The 27867-nt window shown below is 42.6% G+C and overlaps 1 protein-coding gene across 2 annotated transcripts; it reads right to left on the bottom strand.

Moving 5' to 3' along the window:
* Positions 1-977: 977 nt before the first annotated feature.
* Positions 978-16613, bottom strand: ACTR10 (actin-related protein 10 homolog (S. cerevisiae)). Of its 2 annotated transcripts, XM_010579826.1 has the most exons (14): positions 16497-16613; positions 14224-14296; positions 13590-13672; positions 11884-11992; positions 10492-10599; positions 10047-10114; positions 9665-9744; positions 9225-9260; positions 7223-7302; positions 7058-7131; positions 6532-6613; positions 4867-5068; positions 3449-3671; positions 978-1221 (listed from the first exon to the last, which is right to left on the bottom strand). In XM_010579826.1, the coding sequence occupies exons 1-13, from the start codon at positions 16571-16573 to the stop codon at positions 3490-3492; spliced, it is 1254 nt and encodes a 417-aa protein (XP_010578128.1). In that variant the 5' UTR covers positions 16574-16613; the 3' UTR covers positions 978-1221; positions 3449-3489. The 2 variants fall into 2 exon arrangements, with proteins under 2 accessions (XP_010578128.1, XP_010578127.1); XM_010579825.1 differs by lacking the exon at positions 978-1221 and having other exon boundaries at positions 3371-3671.
* Between the last annotated feature and the right edge of the window lie 11254 nt (positions 16614-27867).

The following is a 27867-nucleotide window of genomic DNA, read 5'->3' as shown; positions in this document are numbered from 1 at the left end:
ATGCCAGGGAGAGAACTACAACAACATTTCAGCTGAAAAAAAAATAAGCCAAATCCTTCTCTACACAATAACACATTTAAGGTGTGATCTCTAAGGGCTTTCCACGGCTAGTAATTCTGAAAAGCAGGTAATAACTCTTTCCGCACCCCTTTGATGAAATAAGAATCCTGTTTCTGTCCTGAACCGGTCATGGGACTGCGCTTAAACCTGCCAGGAACATAGGAGTTAGGATTTCTGGTCGTGCAGTGTGAAAGAGCAGCTGTTGAAGCTGTTCAGCGATGCAGAAAGCCCACAGGAGAAGATTAGAGTGGGCAGAACGAAGATGAGGTGGCAGAACATGCCGGGCTTGTGAAAGGTCCCAGAGCACACAAGCACAGCAGTACAGAAATACCCCTGAAAAGGGAAGGGCTAAGAATACTCTGAATTTCCTCAGCCGCAGTCTGCTGCAGTTCAGAAAATGACATCATTGCACCACCACGAACACAGGCTCTGTAGGAGTTTAATCTCCCCTGCGTATCCTTCCCACTGAGAACTACTTAGGGGCATGAGTAATCCCTCCCAGCTCCATGGGACTCGTGCCGATGGCAAACTCTTCTTTCAGGAGCAAGCCTCGGTAGGCTCTGGCTCACTTCTTACTGAGGCAAGACACAATCTAGGTCACGGAGCTGCATCCCAGTTATTCACATTATAAATGAAAATGAGCAGCAGAGCTCAGGTCTGAATGTTCTTTACCCAGGCCTAAGGACAGCTCTCTGCACTTTGCAATGAAATAGCGTCTATTTAACGAACCTGTAATCGCGTCACAGATTGGGAACAAGTTAAGAACAGGGATGTAGCAGGCCGGCCTCCAAAACCTGCAGTTTTATCCATTTTGCTTTATTAAGCATAACTGTTGCAATCATACATACTTTCTGAAGCCACTCAGAAAACTACTGATATCCCCAATCCTTGCCAAAAACTGCTCCAGAGGGGTCAACCTCGTGCACTATTGGACTCCATCCCTCCTCCCCTGTTCTGCCCTGTGAGGAGAACCAGACCTCACCCACAGGTTTTCTTGCCAGAAGCAGTTGGATCCTCGAGTCTCCTGCCCAGCCCCGTAGGTGTTATGCCTTGGGAGAGAGGCTGTGGCGGGGTAGTGCAGCTGAGCAGCGAACTGCATAGCGGGGCCCGGCTCAAGGGGACACTCTTGACTTGCATGCAACCCTGTTGTTCTCGGTCTCGCTGCAGGGGAGATAAAAAAGAATTGGTAAGGGGGAACAAGCACACAGTGAAGGTCCTGAACACTCAAAAAAACCAAGGGGAATGCTGGTATTTGAGGAATCTGCTGGGGAATGAACATCCCCAAGCATATTAAACCATTAATCGTAGGCTTACAGAAGCAATCAAGCAAGAGAAGAACCCTAAGATGTAAAAGAATGCAAAATACCAGATGCAATGGGAATAGAGGTATCTGGCTATAGCGGTTAATCCATTTTTCCAAGTCCAGACCTGACAGACAGAACGCAACACAGTACGTTTTGAAGAACCTGTTTCTGTGTCACTGCATACCATTCTCATCCTCAGGCTGCCTCAGAAAAGCTCCTGTGCATGGTGGTAATTGCAACTTGTTTGACCTGGAAACCCAGAAAGTGCTTGGACTGGAGACTCTCACATCTGTGCAAAGAGGCACTGGCCAGGCCCTATCCTGCTTTGAGGACTGAGAAATGATCTCTAAAAGATCAACCTCGTCCCAGGACTATAAAACAACCATTAACAACTACTCAGAGCCACGCCTGCCTATTTTTCTATGGTTTCTGTGTAACAGCCATGCAGCTCATTTGAAGTAAGAAGGCGGCAACTTAAAAATACACCCACCAGCACCTTGAGAGATAAATCATCCATGTTAATACTATCAGACCACTATTACCAACCAGCAAAGTCTCGCCTATGACAGACTCTAACACTTTAAGCAGCAATTCCCATATTTTGTGGTTGTTTTTTTTTTTAATTTGAAAACCATTAAGATAAAAACTGAGTATAGTCTACCATATGCCAACTAACACCATATGTTAAGGTAAAGCATACACAAAACAGAACAACAAAATCATGCAGAAGTTTACTTAAATGCTGTAGCACATTGCCCTGTGTTAAGTTTCACCACAAGAACGTTTCTTTAAATGTATGCTTAACTTCAAGAAACGTGCTTCAGGAAGCACAGCAGGCAGTTAGCAGACAGCACAGGGCAATCAGTCACAAAAAACATGTTTGTGGCAATACAAGACTCCACCACCCCCAATAATTTTATATGTATCTATCTCCCCAAATCCGAGATAAACAATTACTCCTTAGAGTAGGATTTAAACCTCAGCACCCAACAGATACCAGCAGAGTCACCATTTAGCCAGCAAGTCAAGTTTGGCACATTGGCAGCAAGTTTAGCAGTAGTTGAGGCCAGGGGAAACCCCTCTCTCAAGATGCAATGCTGCTGAGATGCACTGGCTGGAGTGCCCACCAGGAGCCACAGATCTGTGTGCAAAGCTAATTCACAGCAGTATTATGGAAGGATGGTGAGAATCATGACAAACCAAAACCAGCAGCACTAGCAGCAGAATGGAAGTGTATGTGTTTGTTTTCCCACAGGAGTGCTCCTTCTCCTTCAATATGTAAAGTTACAGCATTGCTAAAAGCCTATTAACTAGTCAGCAATCCCTAAATATAGTGTTAATATCCAAATGCACATTTTTCTTCTTAAGCAGAGAACTTTGTATTGCGTTTTCATTTAATACATACCGTTGCGGGACAATGAAGTTTAGTATTTCTGATGGGGAGAAGGAAGGCAAAGAAGTGACTTTTGAACTTGTCACTTCAGTCAGAGATTCGAGGTTTCCTCACACCCCTGTTTATAATTCTCACACAGTTGAATTCTTTCTTGGAGCAGAGATACTGGGAGAGTTGTTAGCTCAGCACTATTTGAGAATTACAGGCAGAAGAGTTATCTGCTAAAACTCTCAAAACAGGACCGTGTCCAGGGGAGATACTGCTCAAGCACCTTTGCTAAACAGCCCCAAATAATTTCCTCACATGTGATTCAAGGGTGGAATAGTTTAATACAGAATTTGGCAAAAAAGCTTCCATAGATGTTTCCCATAGTAGACTGTCCTTCATTCTTCTAGACATATTTAAAAACAAAATATCTTAAAACAAATTCTCTCAGCAGTGCCATTTACTATACAGATAAATAACAAACAACTTTGTATGTTGCAACTCATGACGGTACAGAATTTCTTCAGAAGTGGACAAAATAGCATAGTGGTTGCCAGAGTTAAGTTTTTAAACTGTAACTGGATGTGGTTTTAAATAGTGTTAGTACCTACTACCATACTCCCCCCAAAACATCCACATGGTTCATATTTAATAGTGTTACACACAAATTACTTAATAAAAAAAAAGCCAATGCATATATATCTACTTGAAACAGATGAGTAGAATCCTTGTGTAGCATTTAGGTGCTTATTTCTCAGTAGAAAAAGCCCTCTTCATTAATGGCGGGGGTGCTTTTCCAACATCAAACATCATTTCCAGCGGAGGATTATTAAGACAACACCAGTCAGGTATGCGGCCTGTCTGGCTGTAATATTCTTTGGACACAGACCGGCTCCCAAGTATGTCCTGAAGTGCTCCAAAAATGGCTCCTACATTATTGGGGGGAAAAAAAAAAATGTTGCATTAATTTGATGCATTGAATTTCTTTTTCTACTTCTTCCCATCAAAAATCTCAACTATTCTTTTTCAGCTCTGTCCCAAAAATTAAAGGAACAAAAGGATCTAGCCACTCCTTTTCAGTAGCCCAGCTAGTCCCTGACTGCTTCAATTTATGTCCCTTGAAAGTAACTGAAAGTAAAGAATCATCTAGTCTCTCCTGAGAACAAAACTGGCTTAGCTGACCTGCTTCTTATGACAAAATTTCCTATACATTTTGACTTTTAAGCACTTCAAACAAACCACCTTGTGTTGAAGGAAATTTACTCTCCTCAAAAAGAGTGTCACACAATACCCATAAGAAGTTTACGCAAGCTGTGAGAAGATTCAGACCACAGCAGCTGACTAGCACTCCCAGTGAAGAAAAGTATCAGAGAACTTGGTGCATATAAATCATTCTTGTTTTCTAATCCTAAAAGTAGACTCAAAAGGTTTTAAAACTAAAATATTGTACATTTACGTTTCAAAGCACATGGAACTAAAATCTACCTTTACAGTTAAAGTTAGTTCCTCATAGATACCAGATGGGCTCAGCTTATTAACTGAAAGCTTAGAAAAGCATGAATTCTTATCAACCTCAGAACCTTCCTTGAAAGAGTTGCTAGCAACAGAAAGCCCTTCTTTTTCCCTAACAGCAGCCAAAATCCATTGCAGAATTGCTGTATTTGTTATTGGCACTTGTGAACAGCACAGGGAGTCAACAGCCTCCGGCCTCTCCATAGCTCACAGCTCCTCAGTCAGTAATTAAACCTGTTTTTTCAATAAGCAGATCTTCCTACACGCAGCAGGTCTCTGCTCTGCCTAATTACTTTACTGGTGCCACCATATGGCAGTAGCCCTGTACTGCACTTGAGTCAACACCACATCTTCCACATCTCTGTTTCAAATTGCCCGTCGCCTGTTTAAAGCTCCCATAACCTGCAGTGCCATTCTGCCCACCAAATGTCCCTGAGGGAGCTTTACTCCACACAGCTTCTTCCAGGAGGGCATAACAATTCCACAGAGCTCAAAGACAGCTTGATTTCAGCAGTTCACCTCATTTTTACTGCTATTTATTCATTACAAATCCCACTTGGGAGATTTGTTTTTCACTTTGTACCTTTGCTTAACGGTTGTTTTCATTCTTACCTCCCAGCCAGGCCACGCAGTTGGGTTTGGCAGGTGGAGTGTGAATTCTGAAGGTTTTAGTGGCAAGTGCTTCTTTGTATTTTGGTTTCTCTATCAGGTATCTGATTTCAGCCATGAGCCTGTGAAGGAATCCTGGCAACATAGCCGTGCCACCAATAACTACCAAGTTCTCTGCCAACTGCTTCCTGGTGTCTATTGGACACTAATGCAAACAGGAATAAAAAAATTTTAACTGAAGTTGCATGAACAAGCATTCAAAGGCCTGTCAGAAATTCACTCAGTCTTTCTATGCACTTCAATTGCTGTTTTCTCATGCTTAGCTGAAACATAACCAACGTAATTTTTTCCCCACACTTCCCAAGAAAACCAGGCTTAAGGAACTGCCCAGTTCAGGCTTTTATGGGCACGCTGTGAGTCCCTGTAAAGCCTTTCAGCTGAGACAGGCCAAGACAACAGAGGACAGAAGTATCAGTGACAATAAAGCCCATGAGTTCTGGGAGAAGATGTGCCAGAGAGAGGTGAAGCCTCAACCAGTGCTCTCGGAGAGGGAAAACTGTTACATATGATGCTGACTTTTTAGCTCCATGTGGGAGAAAGGTGCTGCAAAAGTCTCAGTGGCAGAAAAGGTTCCTGCTGGAGCTTGCCTTAGGCATCAAATAATCCAACCAGAAGACACAAAGGCATGAGAAGACCAAGCTTTGTCAGTTCTGCCCCTCACAAACAGACCTGCGCTATCCCTTTGAAAAAATTCCAGACTGCTGTGGTCCTCTTGTCCAGAGGAAGTAACTGGACGCTATTTAACACTTGTAAATTTAACATTTGTCTTTCCTCCTGCCAAAGAGTGATGCAAGGTAAATGCCTAGAGGTACAGAGGTGAGGGGTCCAGGCACAGATATTGCTAAACAATTTGTTTTCATAAGGAGTTCTAATTGAAACGTTTGTCATGTCATCCAAGCCTATGGCTCTCCAACAAATTACGTCTCAGCAAACTAATTTAAATGGCATCAATAACTACAGAAAGTCAGCTTTAATTAACATACATACACCCACCACATAATGAAAATTTCCATTTATAGTGGTTTTCTAGTGCATTTTTTTCCTAAATGTAAGAGGAAATGAAGCATTTGTATATGCCAAGAAAATTTTCTGCAATAAATCTAATATACTGCCTGTAATACAGATGTCCAAATTAATTTTATTCTATCTTAGGTAAACCAGCAGTCTGCAGGACTCATAAAGGAGCGAAACACCTTGAAAAAAGAAGAAACAGAATACCTGTGTCATTTCAGTTTAAGCAGTGCAATTCCTACACTACCAAGCATTAGCTACTCCTCCATCATTACATATGTAGAGCCCCACACCGAAATAAAGGCAAGCTAGTTTATTACTTTTGCTGAGGTGTGAGCGCCACGTTTCTTAGAAAACTGTCCTAGACACATTGCAGTATACCAAAGAGTAAGAAAAGAATTACAGAGTGGATGACACATGGTGACTTACTACCTCACAGAAACTCATCATGTGGCAGAACCCTAGGAGTCATGCTGTGCTAAACGCTTTCAACCAATTGCAACCTGCAGTCGGAAGGGTGTTACTCTAGAATCATTCATAACAGCAGGTTCTCTAAGGCTGGAGGCATTCAATAAATTGTTTCTAATATAAAGATACCTGAATGAGTGAATCTAAGATCAAAGTGGCAACAGATGTCTCTTCATTATCCTGTTCAAACAGTATTTCGACAACAGAGTCTCTGTTGAAAAGACAGGAAATGAGTGTTAATGAGAAGCAATACTACACTATGAGCTAATACTCACGAACAGCAGAGCTGGAAATAACTACAGACTTCCTGCTGACAACACTTCATCGCTACTTCTTCTATCACACAGTCCACGCGCCAGGCGGTGCCAATGGGGAGGAGACAATGCCCCATTCACTTCACTAAACGTGTCTCATCATCATGCATTAATACTCCATATTTCTGCTTCCCCCATCCCTCCAATCTGTTTGCTCTCATCCTCAACTGTGAGCTCTCTAGAGAAGCTGACACCTCTCATTATGGGCTTGCTCTGTGCCCAGCATAAAGCCTTTATTTGAGAGACATTAAAAGCATATGCAAGTGTTTCATTAAAGCTCAATTTTACGAAAATTATGTGCTTTTACAGTTGAAAATATATCCTCCTATGGTGTTTCTCACCTGATGGAGCCAACTACATGGAGAATCTTTTCTCCATCTAAAGGATAGTCCACGTCTGGAGGTGGTGAAGGACGCTAGAAATAAAAACATAAATGCATTATTTTAGAGGCCATAAAGGCTACATCCAGGCCAAAAAGACTAGGATAAGCTTCATTCTCCACCCACCTCAGCACTGCCATCAATGTTGAACTTGGCTGCCTGGATTTTCAGTCCACGTTGGAGATCACTCACAAAACAAGTGCGGACTTCATAAAAGAAACAAAAGGGGCAGAAGAGACACTTTGTTGGATCCTTTCGTCAGTAATAAAGACAATAATTTTGCTTAATTTAGACAAGAATACACACTTTAGGCCCTTGCTGGTCCAAGACATTATCAAATAAATGCAAAGAAGAACAGTCTCCACACTTCAGCAGAGTTCAGATGCTATCTAGACCATGAGTTTAAAAGAAGCTGATATGGAAACTATGCTAGGACAGGCAAGATTTCTCTCTCAGACAAGCTACATAAGATTTAAAGACAGGTGGACGTTACTAATCGTGCCTTCGGTTACCACAAGGTGCCAGGGGTTCTGCTGTCAGTATTCTGCTGTCAAACACACCACTGCAGGTCTTGCACCATGGCTTCAAATAAGAGACTGCTCAGCAATGTTTTGCCTACTGCAACTCTTCAGCACTCTTAAGAACTCCAGAGGATTTTTTTTTCTCCAGGCAACATTGACAGAGCACAATTTCCTTTGCATCCTAGCTGTTAGTCTTATTATATACTTATTTATTTGTATCTGGCACAAATGAGTATCTTCTTCATAAAGGGCTGTCACAAAGAAACAACCCTTCAATGCAGAGGGAAGCATTATTTCAACCCTAGCATATATCTGGTTCCAAAAGACTGCATAAAACCCAGAGCTGATCAGAAAATTGCATTCAAGTCCAGGAATTAGAAGAGCAACTTCCATTTGACAAAGCACCACCTGCATTTAAGTTATTTTGCATTTGACTGATGGATTTCTTGCTAATTTGGCCCAAGAGATATATACTAGTTGCTATTTTCTACGATTATATATGTTTTTAAATCTGTTGCACATTAAACGTTACATAGGAATTAATCCAAGTTCTGCCCAAAGGTAGACTCTATTTTTTCTGGTGCAAATGTAGTCCTTGACTCATCTTGCCTATCTGATTAACGTGCCAAAATGTCTTTTATACATTCTTTTTTTTTTTTTCCCAAAACTGACTTTAAGGCAAATTGAGCCTTCCTAGTTAATTTAGAAACAAAATTAACCTAAAACATTCTTATGTCATGATGTTAGGACTGCTTAAATGCTGCATTTGCAACCAAAACACATCTATGATAACAGGTTTGGAACATTAGATCTGCTAACTCTAAGTCCCATGTAGAGTTCACATTGTACACATTCATATGCAGCAAACAAAATGTCAGTAGTTAAAAAATGCAACATGAAGTTAACCTGATGTGGTGGTTTAACCCCAGCTGGCAACTAAGTACCACACAGCTGCTCGCTCACTCCTCCCCCCTGCCCCAGTGGGACAGGGAGGAGCATCGAAAAAAAAAGTAATTAAAACTCGTGGGTGGAGATAAGAACAGTTTAATAACTGGAATAAAATTATTATTATTATTAATAATAATAATAGTAGTAGTAATGAAAAGGAGACAATGAAAAGAGAGAGAAGTAAAACCCAAGAAAAGATAAGTGATGTGTAATGCAATTGCTCACTGCCTGCTGACCACTGTCTAGCCAGTCCCCAAGCAGCGATCTGCCCCTCCAGCCAACTCCCCCCTGTTTATGTATTGAGCATGACGTGCTATGGTATGGAATATCCCTTTGGTGTCCCAGCCGAAACCAGTACACCTGACCTGCTGATCATAGGATATGTACAACAGTGTAATACCTTTTCTGTGCTAGTCTACCAAATGTACCTACGAGCTACACTGTAACAACACATAGGCTAAACCTGAATGAGGAGTTCAAAATGGTTTTGGTTTTGCTTTCAAAGAGGAAGAACACTGCAAGTTCTTCCAGTAGGTAAGAAACATGGTAAACAGAGAAGATAAAATAAATTCCTGAATGTAAAGTATTGCACACTTGTTATTATCATACTCTACTGCACAACTTAATAAACTAGAGTTTCATGAAGCAGAAAATTTTACCTTTTATATCCTCTACTATGTCTTCTGGAACTGAGCCTGAAATAAAAAAATAACTTAGAACAAAAGCTTTTTAACTAGAAAGAGAATTTAAGAATGATACTAAGTTTGATTTACATTTAGTACATTAAAGTTTCACTTTGACAGCAGCTTTTAAAGATTTCTAAGGAGGAAAGAATATTAAGAACAGAAATAAAAAGTTTGTCTTCTCTCAAAACAGACTGAAAAATTACTCAGAACTCTTATCTCAGCCTTCACTCAAACCTGCTGCTATGAGTGGCTTATCATAAAAATAATATACTTGTTAAATACGAAGAAAGAAATCACAAAGGTATATCACAAAAGATGCGGTGAATAAAATGCGTTTAGTATTCACTGCTAGTATTAATCCACTTTCCCTAGTGCAAGTTCACAGCACATATGCTATGTCAAACACACCTTACCCATCACAGATGGAAGGCTTTGTCCTTTGGCTAATCCTGTATCAACTGTGCACTGCTCCAACAATTGATATTCCAGCTCCCTAAAACATTGCACATGGAGTTAGTTAAAGATAGCTATTAACTCAGGCTGATTCTCTATATTATGCTTAAGGGACAGCATTTATTCCCTTCAGTTACATTTGTCTAAATATAAACTAGATGCAGGTCTAATTTCCACAGCTTTTACTACATCAACAAAAGCCAAACAGTGGTAACCTTAAAAATAGGATGCTGTCACAGCAACAGTTGATTTAAGTCATGTTCAACAGGAATCTTTGCTCATTAGACAAAGATGAACTTTCACAAATCATTGGTAACCTGGAACGTATAACTCTGAACTTACTTGTGGATAGCCTTTCCTCCCAGAGGAAGAGAACCCCAGCAGCTCAGAATCGGAATTCCCTCATATATCTATACGAAGATCAGGAAATTCTCCTTTTTTTGTTATGAGTTTTCAGTCTGCTGGAATTGTGCTGGAACTAAATGCTTCTTCCCCTCAACAATCTCTTGCATTAGCTATTGGAAACACTTTTTAATGCTTTTCTCCAAAACTAATTTCTAATATATAAAGCCTGAAGTTATGAACCACCCTTCCCAAGTTTCAAGGGAACACAGCATTAGCATGTCACCTGTGAAGAGATTCCCCAAGTCATGATATCTTACAGTCAAAAGCCAGACTGGCTGATCTGTTCCTATTACTTTTTAGCACACTTGAAATCTATTAAAAAAACACCTCATCATGACAGCCTTCTTGCTGAGAATTTTGTTTGTGTATTATTAAAGGATACAGGCAGCACCAAGCTTTCTCTATATCCACAGTCTAGCACCATGGCAGAATTGATCCCAAGTGTCAGGAGAGACATTAGATGACTTGGAGCAAACAAAACTGAAGGTACCTACATGAAAACCAAAAGAACAATTGACAGAAGGGGGCAAAAAGAAACAAACCACCCAAAGCACTGATGCTTTTCCCAAATGTCATATTAAAAGCAAAACTCAGACAACTGTATCTTGAGGTATCCATTTTTAACTTAGTTTTTACAGTAGTGTAGTAATGAACAAAATACAAGAGGATTCTGAATTCTGTGTTCATCTTATTTGTGGTACATACCAGTTACCTCAGTAATAATGAATCTTGGAATGGGCTTGTAAGAAAAGCAAGTGTTAACTATAGAACTCTTCTTAAGTCATAGATCAGGTTTCTGATTGTCATTGAAAAGAAATTAAAGAAACTAAAACACAGCTACTTGAAATTTTGTATAAAGTCTTGAAGATGTGAACAAAGGTGCCAGAAAACCCATAAAAGTGTGGCTTTCTCTCCACCAAAATATGACTTTCTGAGTCATTTTTGACAACTAATTTTGCATGGGACGGCTTCATCTGAGACATATTTTTTTCCTATAAGGGGATTAGGAAAAAAAACCCAAATCACTCAAATCTTCCAGCAATTTCAAGTCATCAGGAAATTTTATCAATAGCAGGAAAGAATTATGCAGAAGTTTAAGATTAGTTGGTAAAATGTGTTGTGGAAGCACAGTGAAGAAGTACTGCAGACAAACTGGTTTCACCACTTTTTATAGAAGAACTTTAACCTTTGTTCTATCTGAATTGAAGAAGTACAGATTCACCTCCAAAACATTTTGTTAGAACTAAGCAAGAATTAGGTTCAGACATTTCTTCAAAAAGACTGATTAAGCAGAGAAGGTAATAAAATTCAGGTAAGCTCTTATCTAAATGAGTACAGCCAGACATTAGATCATGTGCTAGCCAAAGACATTGACTGTGGTAGAAGTGATGAGATTTGCTGACAGAGCACTAACAAGTGTTTAAATATAAATTCTGGCTTCAGGCAGTGCTCAATGGGGATTATTGGATCTGTCTGGAACAGCGTGATGTGAGCTGTATTTTCGTACAACCCTGAGAAACCTTTCGGATTCTTGTTGATACGTCCTGTTTTGTGGCCTCATGAAGAGTGAGAATGGAATAAAAATAGCCTTTAGTCCAGTCTCCAAACCCTACTTCCCCAGACAACCATCAGCTTTTTTTCATCTTCTTCATGCCTCTCTCATTCTTTTGGCATTACTTTCATTTCTTTGTCTACATCTGGTAATGACTGTTAGTAAAAGTTCTAGTGGCAAGTGCTACGCTGAGCATATACAGTAGTTATGTAAAACACGTACCTCAAAATGCTTGAAAAGGACTCTTGTGAGCGTGTCTCTGAAGTGTGTAGGGCACAAGACAGATTCTATGATCACAACACGACGGTCTCTGGGATTCACCAGCAGATGTCTAAAAAAGGCAAGACATGTAAAACAAAACTGTTAAGTTTAAGCACGTATTATGAGACCTACCTTATTTTCATATTCCATTCTCCTCAAAAATCCTAAAGATTTGGATTTAGATAGCATTTTCTACAGCAGATCCCAAAGTCTTTTTCCCAAGTTTAAAAAAAACCACTTTCCTAAAATAAAGTTAGGAAACTGAGTTACAGAAAACAAGTTATAGAGCTGTCAGCGGGCTGTAGTTCTGAATATGCATTATACATTTCTAAATCAATATAAAGAATACAAAAATAGGCTGCATAATAGCTATTAATGGCTTGTCCGGTGTCATACAGTGTGTCCATAAAAGAGGAAGAATGACGATACAGATGTCCTGATTTCAGTGAAAGAAGATGGAATTGTCCTGATTTCAATTACAAAGCAATGATGAAGGACAGGGGAAAAAAAAAACAACAACCCACATCGGATGATCTGAGGCACAGAAATTCACTACTGGTTTCCCTGTGTCAAGTGATGATTTTTCATGTGTAAAAATAAGGATTGGAAGTAAAGAGAAAAGACTAAGTCCAACTTTGTTATTCACTAATGGTGCTAAAAATACAATACAAAGATGTATCACTGAGGTAAAAATATTCCACAGGTTAAGATTCCTCCTTCCAAACCCCTATCATGTGGAAGGAGCTCTGCACCGATATAAGATGAGCTTCAGCCCTCCCAAAATCAGTACAACTCCTTAGGTAATGACTTTCCCTTACCTAGTCCTTTATGAGCACCACAATTAAAAGGCAACTCATCAAATACTTTTTACTTCTAGGGAGCAACTGATGCTGCAGGACACTAACTCTTTGTAACATAACTTGAATCTTAGCACCACTGAATTTCTCCTGCAAGAAGACAGCCAGGCAGACACCTGCAAAATCCTGTTTCTGTTTTCTTATTCAACTAGTCAGCAGTCTTCAGTCACACTTCTAACACCTCTCAATGTACTCAGAAAAGAACCACAGAAGGCTTGAGTAACTAACATCCAAGTATCTCTGTCGTGGTTTAACCCCAGCCAGCAACTAAATACCACACAGCCACTCACTCACTTCCCCCCACCCGGTGGGATGGGGGAAGAGAATCAGGGGAAAAAAAGGTAAAACTCGTGGGTTGAGATAAAGACAGTTTAATAGGACAGAAAGGAAGAAACTAATAATGATAATAAAAGAATTCGAATACACAAAACAAGTGATGCACAATGCAATTGCCTGCCACTCGCTGACTGATGCCCAGTTAGTTCCTGAGCAGCCACCCCTCCCCAGGCCAACTCCCCCAGTTTATATACTGGGCATGACGTCACATGGTATGGAATATCCCTTTGGCCAGTTGGGCTCAGCTGTCCTGGCTGTGTCCCCTCCCAACTCCTCGTGCCCCTCCAGCCTTCTTGCTGTCTGGGCATGAGAAGCTGAAAAATCCTTGACTTGGTATAAACACTACTTAGCAACAACTGAAAACATCAGTGTGTTATCAACATTCCCCTCATACTGAACCCAAAACATAACACTGTACCACCTACCAGAAAGAAAATTAACTCTATCCCAGCAGACACCAGGACAATCTCTTACCTGAAATACAGCATATGGATAAATTCCTTCAGATATGAATATAGCTCTTCTGTATTAATATTACACTGAACAACTTTGATAGGCTGTAAAGTAAAAATATCCAGTCAGCTTAAATACTAGGCAGTGATTATACATAAAGAAATATATACATTATATATAAAGAAATATATATATTATATGGATATGATAATATATTCTATCTGAACATATATAATTTGACACATATAAATTAATACCCTTGTCTGATTTGCTCTATGTCCTTAACAATGCATCTCATAAACTCAACCTATAACTAAACTTCAGAGTTTATCCATGTTAATTTTTTTGAACTGGTAACTTATCTCAACATTAGTTTTCCAAAGCTGCCGTCCTCTACTATAAGGAAAAAAAAGCGTAGCTAGGCAAAGAAATTTCTCAACAAATGCCCCAAACATAAGCTGCATGGGTGATGAGTACCAGTTAACATCAGCACTGGTATCACGCTTACTTGTATCTAGTTACAATCTTTTAATAGCAGCAGTTACAGTTAATGAAAAATAGCTTATGATGGACAGCAAACATATCTGCAAATTCTTTCTATACCATAACGTACCAAACATTATAAAGGTAAAACAGTTCAGGTAAAATAGTTTACCTTTGCGACATCGGGTTTCTTTATTTCACTAGGAATAATGCATCTTGGTCCTGTTTCTCCTGCAAAACCACACCTAAAGGAAAATGTTGAAAAACTTATCATTTGAAGTCACTATTTAACATACTGGGCCTAGAAATCATCAAAGAGTAATTAATTAGGGATATTTTAGTGACTGCGAAGAGGTGTTTCACATATAGCTTTTTTATCTAGCAATTTTGAATGAGAAAGATTTTACATCTTTTTATTGACTCCCTCTCAGCTGCATGAAACAAAACAAGTTTTCTTCACTTCTGTAACAACTGCAACACTCAGTTCTGATGTGCCTCCTACTTTCCACTGAGTAGTTTTCTGTTTACAATCATCCACCTGCAGCCTTCCTTACTGCCTATTAAATTTCCAAAGAAATACTTTTCTGTGCCTTCCATATGGGCCCACAGTTTTCACTGAAGCTCTCAGTAAACACAGGCAAGTTTAAGTTATCATGCCCTCTTTAAATCCTTGTCTTCTGTGACGTTTATTTAGAAGAAACAAAAGACAAACACAAGATGATCACAATCACGTAGGTCCTGTGGCCTATTTCACTGCTGACCAGCAACGTTCCACTGACACTTTTTTTTCCTATTTCCAGCTTTGAAATGCATTTCCTTCACAAGCATCCTGGATGATTTAAGGTATTACTGCCTCAAGATGACTGGTTACTACTCTAGGCCTCCTGACAAAACATGAGGGCTCCGCATCCAACTTATATGCAACATAATAAAAATAGTACCAACCCCAAACCAAACTTTTCAGAAACTCATCTGGTTTTCATAAAGCAATTGCACCTTAAAAGACACAAGAATCATGGACTGAAGGCAAATTAAAAACAAAAGAAATTCAAGGTCTGATTTTAAGAAACTCAGTGCTTGACATTTGTTTCACCGCTGCCACCCCCGTGAAGTACAAAGCTCAGAAGAAAACTGCAGCAGAAAACACTAGCAGAAAACTATAAAGCTGCTGGACTTCGAGTACTTTTAATGTAAAAGGTCAATTAATTCTTTATTTTGGTATTTGGCAACTGTCAGTGTGTTTCTTCAGATCATTTCAGGAAAAAAATCATAAAATAAGACATAATTCAGAACTTAATCTTTTTTCTTTGGTCTCTCAAACAAAGACTTGTGCGGTCCCAGTGTGTGTATGCAGTTGTCCTTGCCTGTCATCCTGACAACTTGTGAACTTCTGGTTAATTTCAGCCTTACTTGGAAAAGGACAGATGTCTCTCATGTAATTGTTATCTCTTCTACAAGAATGAAGGCTGGAAACAGACCCTAAAAACACACTATTCAGGGGAAATGCTTTTCCATGAGAGCATTTTATTAGACAAATAATGCCCATGGGATAAAACCTCACAAGCGCCCCAAATTTGGGAAAAGCCTGCAATTGGCAACACGACATGAATCCACAAAAAGCCACTTGTAGAATACTTTTTTCCACCCATAAAGACTTTGTTAAACCTTCTCCATAACCACACTGCAGCCATTTCCAGGTAACGAAGCCTGCCTGCTGGTCTGCAATTACACAGCCACTTGAAAAAAAAAGCAAGTACAACTTAATACAAAACCAAGTTTCACAGAAATACAAATACAAACCCAACAACTCCTGCCTCTTTAGAGAAGCAGAGACATCCCTAAGGCTTCAAACACATAAATGCACCCACATGGACACAACTGCAGATATAGGCCTAGCCTAAGAGCGGCACACATCTGCAGAGGTGCTTTTCCTGCAATGTAATCTTTTTTTCTGTGTGCAAGCTGCCTCTCCGAACAGGCCACTGAAACCCAGGGACCCCTTCCAGCGTATTTTAACCCTAGACGTGGGCCCAGATTGCTTAAACTGTCCCTTTTCCACAAGGGCTGCACGTACCTGGGACACGAGCGTGGGGGGAGCTGGGGGTTTCTAACACAACGGGGTACTTTGATATGGGGTGGGCAGAAGCATTTTTTGCCCACGACATAAATTACTAAATACTGAGTATTTCTCCTTCCACCTCGAGTTACATCTTTTTTTTTTTTAATTTTATTTTAATCTAAAACACGAGACTAAAAAATAAGGGTTGTTATTGTCGGCTTTGTACCACGCAGATCACCATAAGAAGGGGGTGGGGGGAACCACAACCACACACAATTATTCATCCCGAGGGCAGGCCCGCCCCGCAAGCCGCGACACTGGCTCCAGGGCGAAGCCTGTCGCGACAGAAAGGGGGCAGGCGGGGCGGGAACCGCGGGGCCACTCACTTGGTGAAGGCCTCGCCCAGGTCTATCACCACGGCAGTCTTCTCCCCGCCGCTGCCCAGGCCCTCGTAGAGCGGCATCGCGGCCTCCCTTCCCTTCCCTTCCCCTCAGCGGCGGCGCGACGGAGCCTTCCTCACACCCGGCTCGGCTCGATGGGGCCTTCCTCACACGCGGCGCGGCTCGATGGGGCCTTCCTCACACGCGGCGCGGCAGGCTGTCCTCAGCGCCTGTCCGCACACCCGCCGCTCCGCCGCCCTCCCCGCGCCTCGCCGCCGCCCGCCGCCCGCTCTACGGCTGGTTGAAGAGATCGGGAGCCCCCCCGGCGTCGTCGTCGTGCGCGGTACGGCGCGACATTCCCTCAGCTCCGGTCCGGCGGCGGGTAGGGCCTCTACGAGGAAGAAGGGCTGGATGAGGCCCCCTGAGGCGCAGCCGGCGCGAAGGCGGGACGGGGGCGGCAGGGGAGGGGGTGCTGGGTGTGAGGGCGGGCTCCCTCCTGTGAGGAGACCCAGCCCGGGGGCTTCTCCTACCCGAGCAAGATGGCAGCGACGCCTTGGTGCCGAGAGCTGGTCAAGCGTAAAACCACGCGTGCCGTGGGGACGCGTTAATTCGTAGCGCAGAGCTCGTTTCTGAGGGGCCAGGCGTCGGCTGTCCGCGCCGTCCAGCCACGCACCAAACCATCTCTCGTGTCCTCACAAAGCCCTCGTGAAGGCGTAAACCCACCGTGGGCCCTGCGGTGTGCGCTCTGGCTGCCGCGACATTTAATGCGAGAGCCGTTCGCTATGAGGCTAAATGCGTAGGTATCCTTAGGGTACAGCATCCTTCTTGAACAGAAATAAAATGTCTCAGGAGGGGCAAAAAAGCCCCATCTCCTCACTGCTCCAAGAGAGTGGTGGTTAGGAGTGAAGGCAGGAGGTCGCAAATACGGTCAGGATACAAATGATAAACCCCACTATGGTAACCTGTGCTTTCCAGACCCATGTCTGATGATCAGAGGGGTAGAAGATCAGCTACGGTGGGAGTCAACTGGTAGGACACGAGTGCTAAAAATCTGGTTTGAATTAGTTCAGTTTTAGCCATTTTCATGAAAGCGTGTCATTGTGCCAGTACAGCTGCCTTCATCTGTCTTTTTGCAGGGGGAGATGTACAGCTGTTCAGACTTTCATAGTCACGGAGCCACATGACAAGACACATTTTGCAAAGTTTGTGGGAATGCTGTGTTATCTCAAGCCCTCATGAAATAACAGGCTGTCAAACCCAAGATCTTAACTCGGTTTTGGAGCAAAGAAAAAGCTGCATTTGTGTGCAAGTGTGTATGTGCCCACATACTACAGTGAAGGACTTTTTGACTCAGTGCTGCGGTTTTAACCCCATCAAGGTTAGGAAATGTTAAGTTTTTCTAAATAATCTTCATTACTGCGTTGTAGCTAAATGCCAGCTCTGCTACAGGTGAGGTCAGTCACCGCTTGTAAACAGGTAAGTTATTCAAAGTGTCGGAAATACACAGCCTTACTTAGATGGTATTGACATTTCTGGTCTGTAATTGCTGTGTCATGAAAGCCCCTTAGCATGAGTTTGTGGGAATGGGTTCTGCAGGTACCTCTGGGTGTGGATGGACAGACAGTTATCCAAAAGCAGACTGAAGAGAGGAAAAGTACATGCTGAAAGGCAGCACATGAAAGTCCTCCAAGAATTAGTAAGCCCCACAGGCTAGCAATCCTGCTGAATCTGCCAGTAATAAACTCGGGACACCAAGAGTTTGCTGCATCTGTGCAAGGCCCCCACCATCAGCATTGCGTTGTCTTAATTCTGACTGCATCCGCAAAGGCAGTGGCTGCACTATGCTGACAGAGACAAGAGGATTATATATACACCCGATGAAACAAGGCACCCTTTGAGGGACTTGGCAAACACCCACCTAGAAGCCATTGGCGCATCAGGACGAGGCTCTGTCTCCGGGTAGATAGCTGGGCTTGGCCTTCCAACTGTTGCTCCAGCTGGAAAACAGAGAGAGCATGCGTGCATGAGCGAAGTGTGTGATCAGTTATCTACTATTAATAATAAAAGCTGGACTCTATTAGTAGTAAGAGCTTAATCAATAAAAGGTGTTCTAATGAATATTGGTTGTGATATGTGTCTCCCTGTGACTTGATCCCCTAGCTGGGAAAAGGGAGTTTATAACGGATAGCGGCTAGTGTAATGAAAATTTGGGATCACATGAGAAAGAGATTGCTAAGGTAATGCTTTTCCCACTCCCAACAACCAGCTCCTTTCTCCCTACGAATCTTCCCCTTCTCCTTTCCCCACAATAACCACACCTGTAAAATCAGCTGCTCTTCAAGCATTTTTTATGCACGCCCGGGAGTGTAACTACGGCCCTGATCACGTCCCCAGATCTGTCACACGGTATTTATATCAGCTCGGTGCGCGGGACCCATTTCTTCTCCAGGGAAGCAAAATAAATACTGAAAAAGCTATTAACTGGTGAGCTGGGTCTAGACATTTGCTCTTTGCCAGACAGGCAAGCCAAAGAGCCTGAGTGCATACATGCAGGAGGACAAGGGTGCTAATGAAGCAAGAGGATTTCAAGGTAGGCTGTCGTGACACTGATGTGCTCTGTTGCCACTGAACCCAAACTCCCTGAGCTGTGAGCCGCTGTAGCCCTTTGCAGGCACTATGCTTTTCACGTACTCTGCAGCAGTGCTGTTTGTCCCACATCCGCGCTTTCTATTTAAGGTCTGTGAAGGTGGAGGTGTGTGGGAAAGTCGGACGATGAGTGGGAGTGATGTGAGACGCCAAAAGCTGTCGCTGCCACCATCTGCTCTGTCGCCTGAGCAAACCCCTGCAGTAGCCCATCGTTGGGACTAGCGGCTCTACCTAACTGCTTTCTCTCCTGTTTCTGTCACAGCCTTGTCGCCTTCCCCCCTTCTGGTCTCCCTAAAGTCAGCGGGGTCACAAGGTGGGGTCAAGAGTGTGGAGCTGAGAAGAGAAGGTCCATGTGTGTGCAGAGGAGGAGTGCAGACTGGAGGAGCTGAAGCAGATGGGCCATCGTCCTAGAAGGGCTCTGTATACCTGGGGGACATGCGAGGAATCCAGGCAGTGCAGAGGGAATGCAAGAAAGGTGTGAAGAAGGGGAACTCTGCGGTGACGAACTCGGGGGAGGCTCCTCGCAAAGCCCTTACATCCCTCATAAATCCCGTATCTCTTCAGATACTATCCCACAACTCAATATGAGCCTATGCACTCTTCATAAGACCCATCACCAGCTTCCCATCCTGTCAGCTACCTCTCCTTGGAGAGGAAAACTGGAGAGCAAGAACAAGGCTGTCGTGGTGATGTGAGACGCGGAAACAGTGACGGGACCAGCACACAACCAGTGGGTTCTGGAGGAGGAGGAATCATTGCCAAGGCAGCAGCGGAGGATGCCGACACATGAAAAAATAAACAAACAAAAGCCTGTAGCAATTAAACGTTCTGACACAGAGTTCAAATTGCCTTATGATTTTGTGTGGTTTTATTTATGTTCTTAATGTTTTTTTAAATTATTTTTTTATGGTTAGTATTTTATGCCCTTCCAGAATATGGAAATGCAGCTGAACTTTAAAGCATATGCAAACATGATGCCTGAAAATATGTTTAAATGTCATTCTCACAACAGAGCCTTAACTCTGCCATGTTTGAGCAATACCCCAGTGTACCAAGAATACGTGCTCAGTTAGAATTACACCTGACTGAGCTGGGAATTGTGTTTGAGAAGCTTTTCTCTGTTTGGGCTTTCTGTCAAGGAAATGATCCCGGAATTCCCCAAGTTAGTACCTGGAGTGCTGTCTGCCGTCGCTGGTTCTTTCAAGGACAGCAGGAGGAAAGCTGCGTGGTTACTGTGCCTGATGAGAATATGCTCTCGCTGATCTGTGAATACTCATTCTGTTAAACTCTGTAAAATGCTCCTGAATATCACTCTGTCAGGGGTCTTATAAAGACATAATATAATATACTTAATGTTGTTGCTCTTGAAATACTTGAAGTCTGAAAATTGGAGTAAAAGTTTAGATAATGTATGATTAATGTAAAGTCTAAGCACAATGTTTTTATCACCTGTTTCATCCCCAAATCTCACCTGTTTCCAATATCTTCCTGTGCCATAATTACATGTTTACAACGCTATGCTTAAGTTTTAAATTCAACTTTTTATGTAAAAATAATGACTTGGTTATGTTTTACAAAAATCACTGGCCCTACTTGAAATACATAGCCCATCGCTTCCTCCTAAACGTTTTATCGCTGGTTTAGGAAAGATCAGTGTTTACGGCTAATCACATCACTGTCTTTATAGTCCATTGGAAATCTTTTCTTAAATTACATTAATCAATCACAGTTAACAGGAGTTCTGAAATGCAAGCTGCAGCTTAAAAGTGGCTTAATTTAATGGATGGTCTTTCCAGAGCCTAGAAGTTATTGATAATAGAAGCCAGAGACTTAGAAATGTGCCAGGGTTTCATAACAAAATCCATCCACGCCGTGCTGGTTTAATCAAGCAAGCTGCTTGCATAATGTGAAAAGTGCTCGTGCTCTCCCGAATATGTAACTGTTGAAGAAACAGATGGTGATGCTAACCCGTAAGAATCAGACTATAAATACATTCAAGATAACAATATAAATGAAGATAATTATTCACAGTCTAAGGAGATGGTAGGACAATTAAGCCAGCTAGTAAGCAGAAGGTTGAGGGGAGTAAGAAGCAGGATCTCCCTAACACAATAAAAAATTATTCCCCAAATGCAGCTGGTTCCTGTAACTCTTGGGAGTGGTGGTATCCTCTGACAAGCAAGGAAGAGGTCACCATAACTGTATAAAAATACAAGGAATGAAGAGTAGCCCACTGAAATCAGTGAAAACTCTCCAATTTATGTCAATTTATAGGACAGTTTCTTTTGGCTAATGCAGTCCTTTTCTTTTTTTCTTTTTTTTTTTTTTTCAAGACCCTGTTGGTATTCAAGCCACTGGCAGCAAAAAATCTTTTCGAATCTCATGCAGATGCATTATTATCACAGAGGAGCACCATGTGCTCATCTGTAAGGAGCGGTGGTGAAAGCGATGCTGGTGCCTCGAGGTGGCAGCTACAGAACTATCCCGGAGGGTTAAAAGGGAACATTTTTCATAAAGAAAATGACTTTTCTGTACGAGTCCTGAAATACGGCAGCTCTCAGTTGAATTAATCCCCGCAGTGCACTTGCAAACATTGAAAACATAAAAGAATGTGTCCTGCAGCATAAACACTGCAGGCCCGAATGGGTATGGCAAGGAGGCACCATGCCCAGCTAATATTCTGTTCCCTTTAATGCCAAAATGCCAATCTGGACCCCTGCAGAGACTCGGATTTCAGCTGAACCCTATGCATATTTGAACAGCAAAGCATTATTATTTTTTCTTGGTCATAAAATAAAGTCAGTCTTTTGTGTCCCTATGTTGGATGGCTTTGTCCGTGCACTTGCTTTTAAGCCTCCTTAATCCCTATATACAGGCTAACTGAGGCACGTACCCATTTTTTTTTCTCATAAAATCAGATAGCTGCATACTTAGGGCCAGCTTTAGACATAATAAAAGATCAATTGCTCAGAGATCTGTTGTAGCTTTTGGAGCTCACAGAGTGTCTCCTCACCTTTTTCCAGCACACAGATTCAAGGGCATCCACTTAGCAGCTCTCCAAAAGGAGAAAGAGGAGGAACACCCATAGTCTTTCTACTGCTTGGGGTTCTGTTAACAGATAGACCTGGTTCCTGCTGTAGGATTTCAGCTTGATCAAGGTGAATATTTCCAACACAAAAATCTGTATTTCTCTGCTCATAACCATTCAAAAAATTGCCTGTACTGCCCTAAAAATCCCCCCAAAGGGGAATAATGAAGACACTGGTGGTGTCTGAATGGAGACCATCACTGTTTCGCTCTAAAACAGAGTCCACCTCCTGCCCAGGCATCCTGATACCGTGTGTTACCCACGGCAAAGACCCCGTTCGTCCCTGTGGTGGGGGCTTTCAGCCCCTCTGTGCTGGTTTCGTAAAGGGCTATACTGTGAGTGACGGAGTGGCAGTACTCAAAGTGCACTTCTTTAAAACCTGTGGATTCAGGGGTTTGGTTTAACCTCAAGTTTTGAGAAGCGAAAGAAAGCTGAAGTTTTCAAAGTCCCTCTGGGTATTATCTGAACAACTACATTTAAGATGTTCAAGAAGCTGAGGGTTTAATGTCAGGACAGTGCTTAGGGTTCGCTTGCTCTGAGGTGGTGTGTCAAGTGCTTTTTTTTATTGTCAGCCTAATTTTGTAGTGGAGTATGTAGGACGGGGGGGAAAAAATATCCAAGCGCTACAGGGAATTGACAGATGGTTCACGTTTTAGCTGAGACTCCAATATGCATGGGGATGGCTTCCTCAGCACTTTATTTCTGGGAAAATTGTAATATGAGGTGTACTTTGATATTAACTGCATTGATTTTGTTAAAGGATGTGAAGAAGACCGAGGGCTGTACTGCGATTCAGTTGTGGAGGTGAGCATTGGTCCTCCTGGGCTGTATTCCCAGAGCAACTGCAACTGATTCCTGTGACCTTGGACCAGTCAGCAAAAGCCTGGTTCTACTCTGAAAAGTGACTGTGTAAAAATGGCACTTTCCTACTCAGCAGATCTGGTCGCTGTGTGCTCTCCAAGTTACATCTGCTGACTTTAGTGACAAAAATAAGTTTTTACGGCTTTCCTGCTCTGTGAGCACTGCAGAATGACGAGAGCTGTGAAAGCAGAAGCTGGATCCTGTGCCTCATTGTAGGACTAATTACTATAAATCACAGCCAGCAGCGGGGCTGCTATGGCACCACTCGGCCTTGCACAGCTTTTCTGTTGGTGCCAGCGGTGAGGAACACGGAAGAAAGGAATCCAAGTTGATTCTCCTGATTGAGTTTTAATTGCAGATGGCATTTATCGGGTTTGCAGTTGGAGGAAAAAGAAATCTGTTCATCTGTAAGGTGATTACATTTGAAATAATTGATTGGCCATAAACTTCCTGTTACCTTTTTCAAAGTGGACTCATTTTAAACATACTTCCCTCCCTGTAACAGGGGATGCTGTTCTCACTTTCCCTGATTTAGACTCATTGTTACTCCATTCCAATGACTGCTGTTTAATGGGAAGAGCAGCTGCCCTTCAAACAGATGCTACCAGCTGATGTAAAGGTGAATTGTGTGATGGAGATGTGCACTGATTTGTGTGCTGGATGTCCCCAATATTCAATTTGGGAAAGTCATTCAGCAGCGAAATTAATGGTAACTATTTTAAAATTGCCTTTACCTTCTGTGGCATGTCCTGACATACTTAGGATAGCTGATATCATCTCATCACAGATGCCAGGAGTAGCATTGTCAGATGCAGTATTCTGATGTCAGGACAATGATTTTTTTACTTCAGTTTATACATACAAAATGTGTCTTCATGTAAATTTATAGGTGACCCAGTCTCTTAATTAGGACACGTTGTTTGTACTTTTTGCTTTGTGCAATAAGGCTGCAACAGGAATATTACCTTTTAAAGAAATCCACTGTATTGTATTATTACTTTATACAACAGAGTTTGCTGTTATAATAATACACAGATCTTATGAGGGACTCTTACATAAATTACGTGGTGTTATTTCCATTTTACAGAAGGGGATATGAAAGCAGAGAGCGGTGAAGTTCAGTTTTGAAAGTCATCTAGCAAGTCAGAGCTGGGAATGGGACACGAGTCCCATGCTCCTTACCAGCTACGCTACCCGCATGGAAGAATAAACCAACTTACATCTGAATTTAATCTCTGAATTTCACCCAAGGTGTGAGAAGTCTTTGAAGGATGAGACTGACAGAGGGTTGCACTGAAATGTCTTGAGCCAGAGCATTGGTAAGAAGGGAAAGGAAAGGATGTTTCTTAACTTGCAGTGGAAGTGGGGACGGTTTTGCTCGGTTATGTATATGCTCTGTGGCATACTGAACTGAGTTAAAAATTAGTATTCCAATTAATAAACCATAGAAATGAAGAAAAAAACAGTGGTGTCTGGTGATTCCGATTTCTGCCTCTTTCATCATGCCTCCTTCTTTCAGTCTGCAGATTTTTTTTGTTGATAACGCAGAAGCCTGTGATTTTGGCAGGTTATGCGGGGTAGAGAAACTTGCAGTGTATGAGGAATTTGCAATTTCAGGCAGGGGAAAAAACCATAGATAACTAGCTATTTTGATTACAGTGATTATCAGTGAAATATTTAACCTTGAGAGTATACAGTGCCAATCCTGGTTCAGAGTCAGTCAAAGACAAGGGGGAAGTAAAAATCTCCAATCTATTAAGTGTTCTACATGCCTTAGAGAACAGTAGAGCATCAATTACACATGCTTTACATTTTAAATAACTTTTCCTGACAATTTTAGAGGTCAGATAGAAAAAGGGTTGGAAAACAATATCCCTCATTCTGAATCCCAGGTCAACTGTTAGGGATAGATTTTGTAAGCCACTGAAGCAAAGCCTCTGGCTCGAGCCTGGCGGACTCATTGCCAACGGCTCTCATTTCTGGCAGGGGGGGGATCTTTGCTGTCCTGTCCCTCTCCCCGCACACGGATGACTGAGCGGCTTGGGAATCAATCCCTGAGCCGCCACAACGTGCAGTGCTGCATTGGAAAATAAGCCCTCATTGATTTCGGTTTGCTGTAAAATCTGTCTACATTGTTAACTACAAAGGTGGCACCTCCTCCACAGCTGAGCCATCCTCTCTTCTCAGTCAGAGCCCTCGGCCAAAATGAAACGGGCGGAACAGAAAACGAACCTGCGGAGAGTTTTGGGTCCCTAACCTGGGAGTTAATGGTGTTTAAAATGGCCACAAAAATGCAGCTCTTATCTCTTCCTTTCCTCCCCAGCTCTGTCTCCCTTACAGGAGAGAGCAGACATCCTTTCTCTTCATGTATTTGTATTTTTTTTAGAAAGATGCTGCAGCACTAGAAATACCGATTCCTGAATAATTTCCCAGATTTTACAATTTACAGGTGCAAAGCCAGAAGGGACTATTCTCATCATTTTGTCTGACCGTTTGTTCCGCCCAGCCTACCTCTGAAGTTCTTTCTGATGTCTTTTGGCAATGACTGTCTTTATTGCTGATACAGGCATTTTTACACTTTATTTTCAACTTATGCAGAGGTTAGCAATATTACCCTGAAAGAAATTGCCCTGACCTGCAACAAATCTGTCTTTTAAAAAACTTTTAATATTGGATGCAAAATGCTACCAAAATGAATTGGGCTGTTTCCAGTTTGGTTGAAATCCAGCAGAAAACACTCTATTTCTCTAAAATTAGATAGGTAAAATATTGGGGTGAGTCTAGCAAAGAGAACAAGCCACTAATATAAATGTTATTTCCAGTAGCACAACAAACAAAAAAATAATGAACAATTTCTTGATAAGGAATATCTCAGTTTTCTTCAATCAGTTCTGTTATTTACTTAAAGAGCTGAGCGTTTGACACATACCAACAGGTTAAAACTCACTTTCTCTGAAAAAAAAGGAGCTTCATTTTATAGATAGTTATAGAGCTTCATTTTATAGAAGGCCAAGTGCCAGGTCCTGCACATGGGTCGGGTAATCTGAAGCACAAACACAGGCTGGGCGATGAGTGGATTGAGAGCAGCCCTGCGGAGAAGGACCTGGGGGTATTAGCGGATGAAAAAACTGAATATGAGCCAGCAATATGCGCTCACAGCCCAGAAAGCTGATCTCATCCTGGGCTGCATCAAAAGAAACTTGACCAGCAGGTTGATGGAGGGGATTCTGCCCCTCTACTCTGCTCTGGTGAGACCCCACCTGCAGGACTGCGTTCAGCTCTGGGGTCCTCAGCACAGGAAAGATGTGGACCTTTTGGAGCAGGTCCAGAGGAGGGCCACAAAAATCGTCAGGTGGATGGAGCACCTCTCCTATGAGGACAGGCTGAGAGAGTTGGGGTTGTTCAGTCTGGAGAAGAGATGGCTCAGGGGAGACCTTATAGCAGCCTTCCAGTACCTAAAGAGGGCCGACAGGAAAGATGGGGAGGAACTCTTCATCAGGGAGTGTAGTGATAGGACAAGGGGTGACAGTTTTAAACTGAAAGAGGGTAGAATTAGATTAGCTACTAGGAAAAAATTCTTCACTGTGAGGGTGGTGAGACACTGGAACAGGTTGCCCAGAGAAGCTGTGGATGCCCCATCCCTGGCAGTGTTCAAGGCCAGGTCGGATGGGGCTTTGAGTAACCTGGTCCAGTGGAAGGTGTCCCTGCCCATGGTGGGGGGTTGGAACTAGATGGTCTTTAAGGTCCCTTCCAACCCAAACCATTCCAGGATTATAACTAGAAGTACAGAGGGATTCACTGATTTGCTTCATGTAGCAGAACACATTCATAGCCAAGTCACAATTTTGACTCTCTTCTCCCTCTCCTATATCATCCCTCTCCTCCCTCCTAGCAATTTCCCCCCAAATCTCTCTGCTGCAGTCATTCCCTCCTTCGAAAGAGCATTATTTCTGGTCTCTTCTCACCTGTCCCTGCCCACCGCCAATGCTTTGCACCTGCTGCAGCACCGCTCTGAATGAGTCATTGCCCACGATGGCGTATAAAATCCTGTGCGTGCAGCTGAGACCTTGTGGTGCCCCTGACACCAGGCTGAAGGGGGAGGTGAGAGGAAGAGGAGCTGGTCTCGTCTTTTGGTTTTTGGAGGCAAGGTATGGGTTTGTGAGCTGCTGTTTGATGAAATGAGTTGTATGTACTCTGGGACCTGGTGGGGTAAAGGGTTTCTGTTAGATTGGCTGTGGGGTTCCTGGTGGAAAAAAAAACAAAAACAGGTGGGAGAAGGAAACCAGGAGTAAAATTATTTCCTTTTCTTTCTCCCTAGCCAAATAGGTGCTTAAAACAAAGCAACAACAACAAAATACTGAAATAAGCTCTCCTAATGTGGGTGGGATACTATTTAAGAAGTCCTCCTGCTTTGCAGAGAGAGTATTAGGGGAAGGTGACCTCTGCAGCTGAAAACACTGGAGGAGAATCTGTAATAGATGGAAAACTACTAATGCTGCTGTAGGCCTTGCTTTTGCATCTTCTTGTAAGCAAAGCGAGGGAGCCTGTCGGGTTCGATTCGGATCCCGGCTTGTGAGGAAGGCTTGGGTGCCTGGGCTGAGGCTCTGACTCGGATGCTTTAAAAAAAAAATTTAAAAAAACTTCCTTTTGGAGAAGGAGTGAAGGAAAACCCCGGCTGCCAGGCACCTCTCCTAAGGGATGCGGGGGGGTGTGGAGTACAAAACCCCGGTACGAGAAGGCGGGAACCGGGCGGACGGGCGGAACGGGCCGGCCCCCCGACAC

This window comes from Haliaeetus leucocephalus, unplaced genomic scaffold (assembly GCF_000737465.1).
Source record: "Haliaeetus leucocephalus isolate CR32 unplaced genomic scaffold, Haliaeetus_leucocephalus-4.0 Scaffold678, whole genome shotgun sequence".
NCBI lineage: Eukaryota > Metazoa > Chordata > Aves > Accipitriformes > Accipitridae > Haliaeetus > Haliaeetus leucocephalus.
The sequence above is the reverse complement of the archived record's forward strand: the minus strand, read 5'-3'. Positions and strand labels throughout refer to the sequence as shown.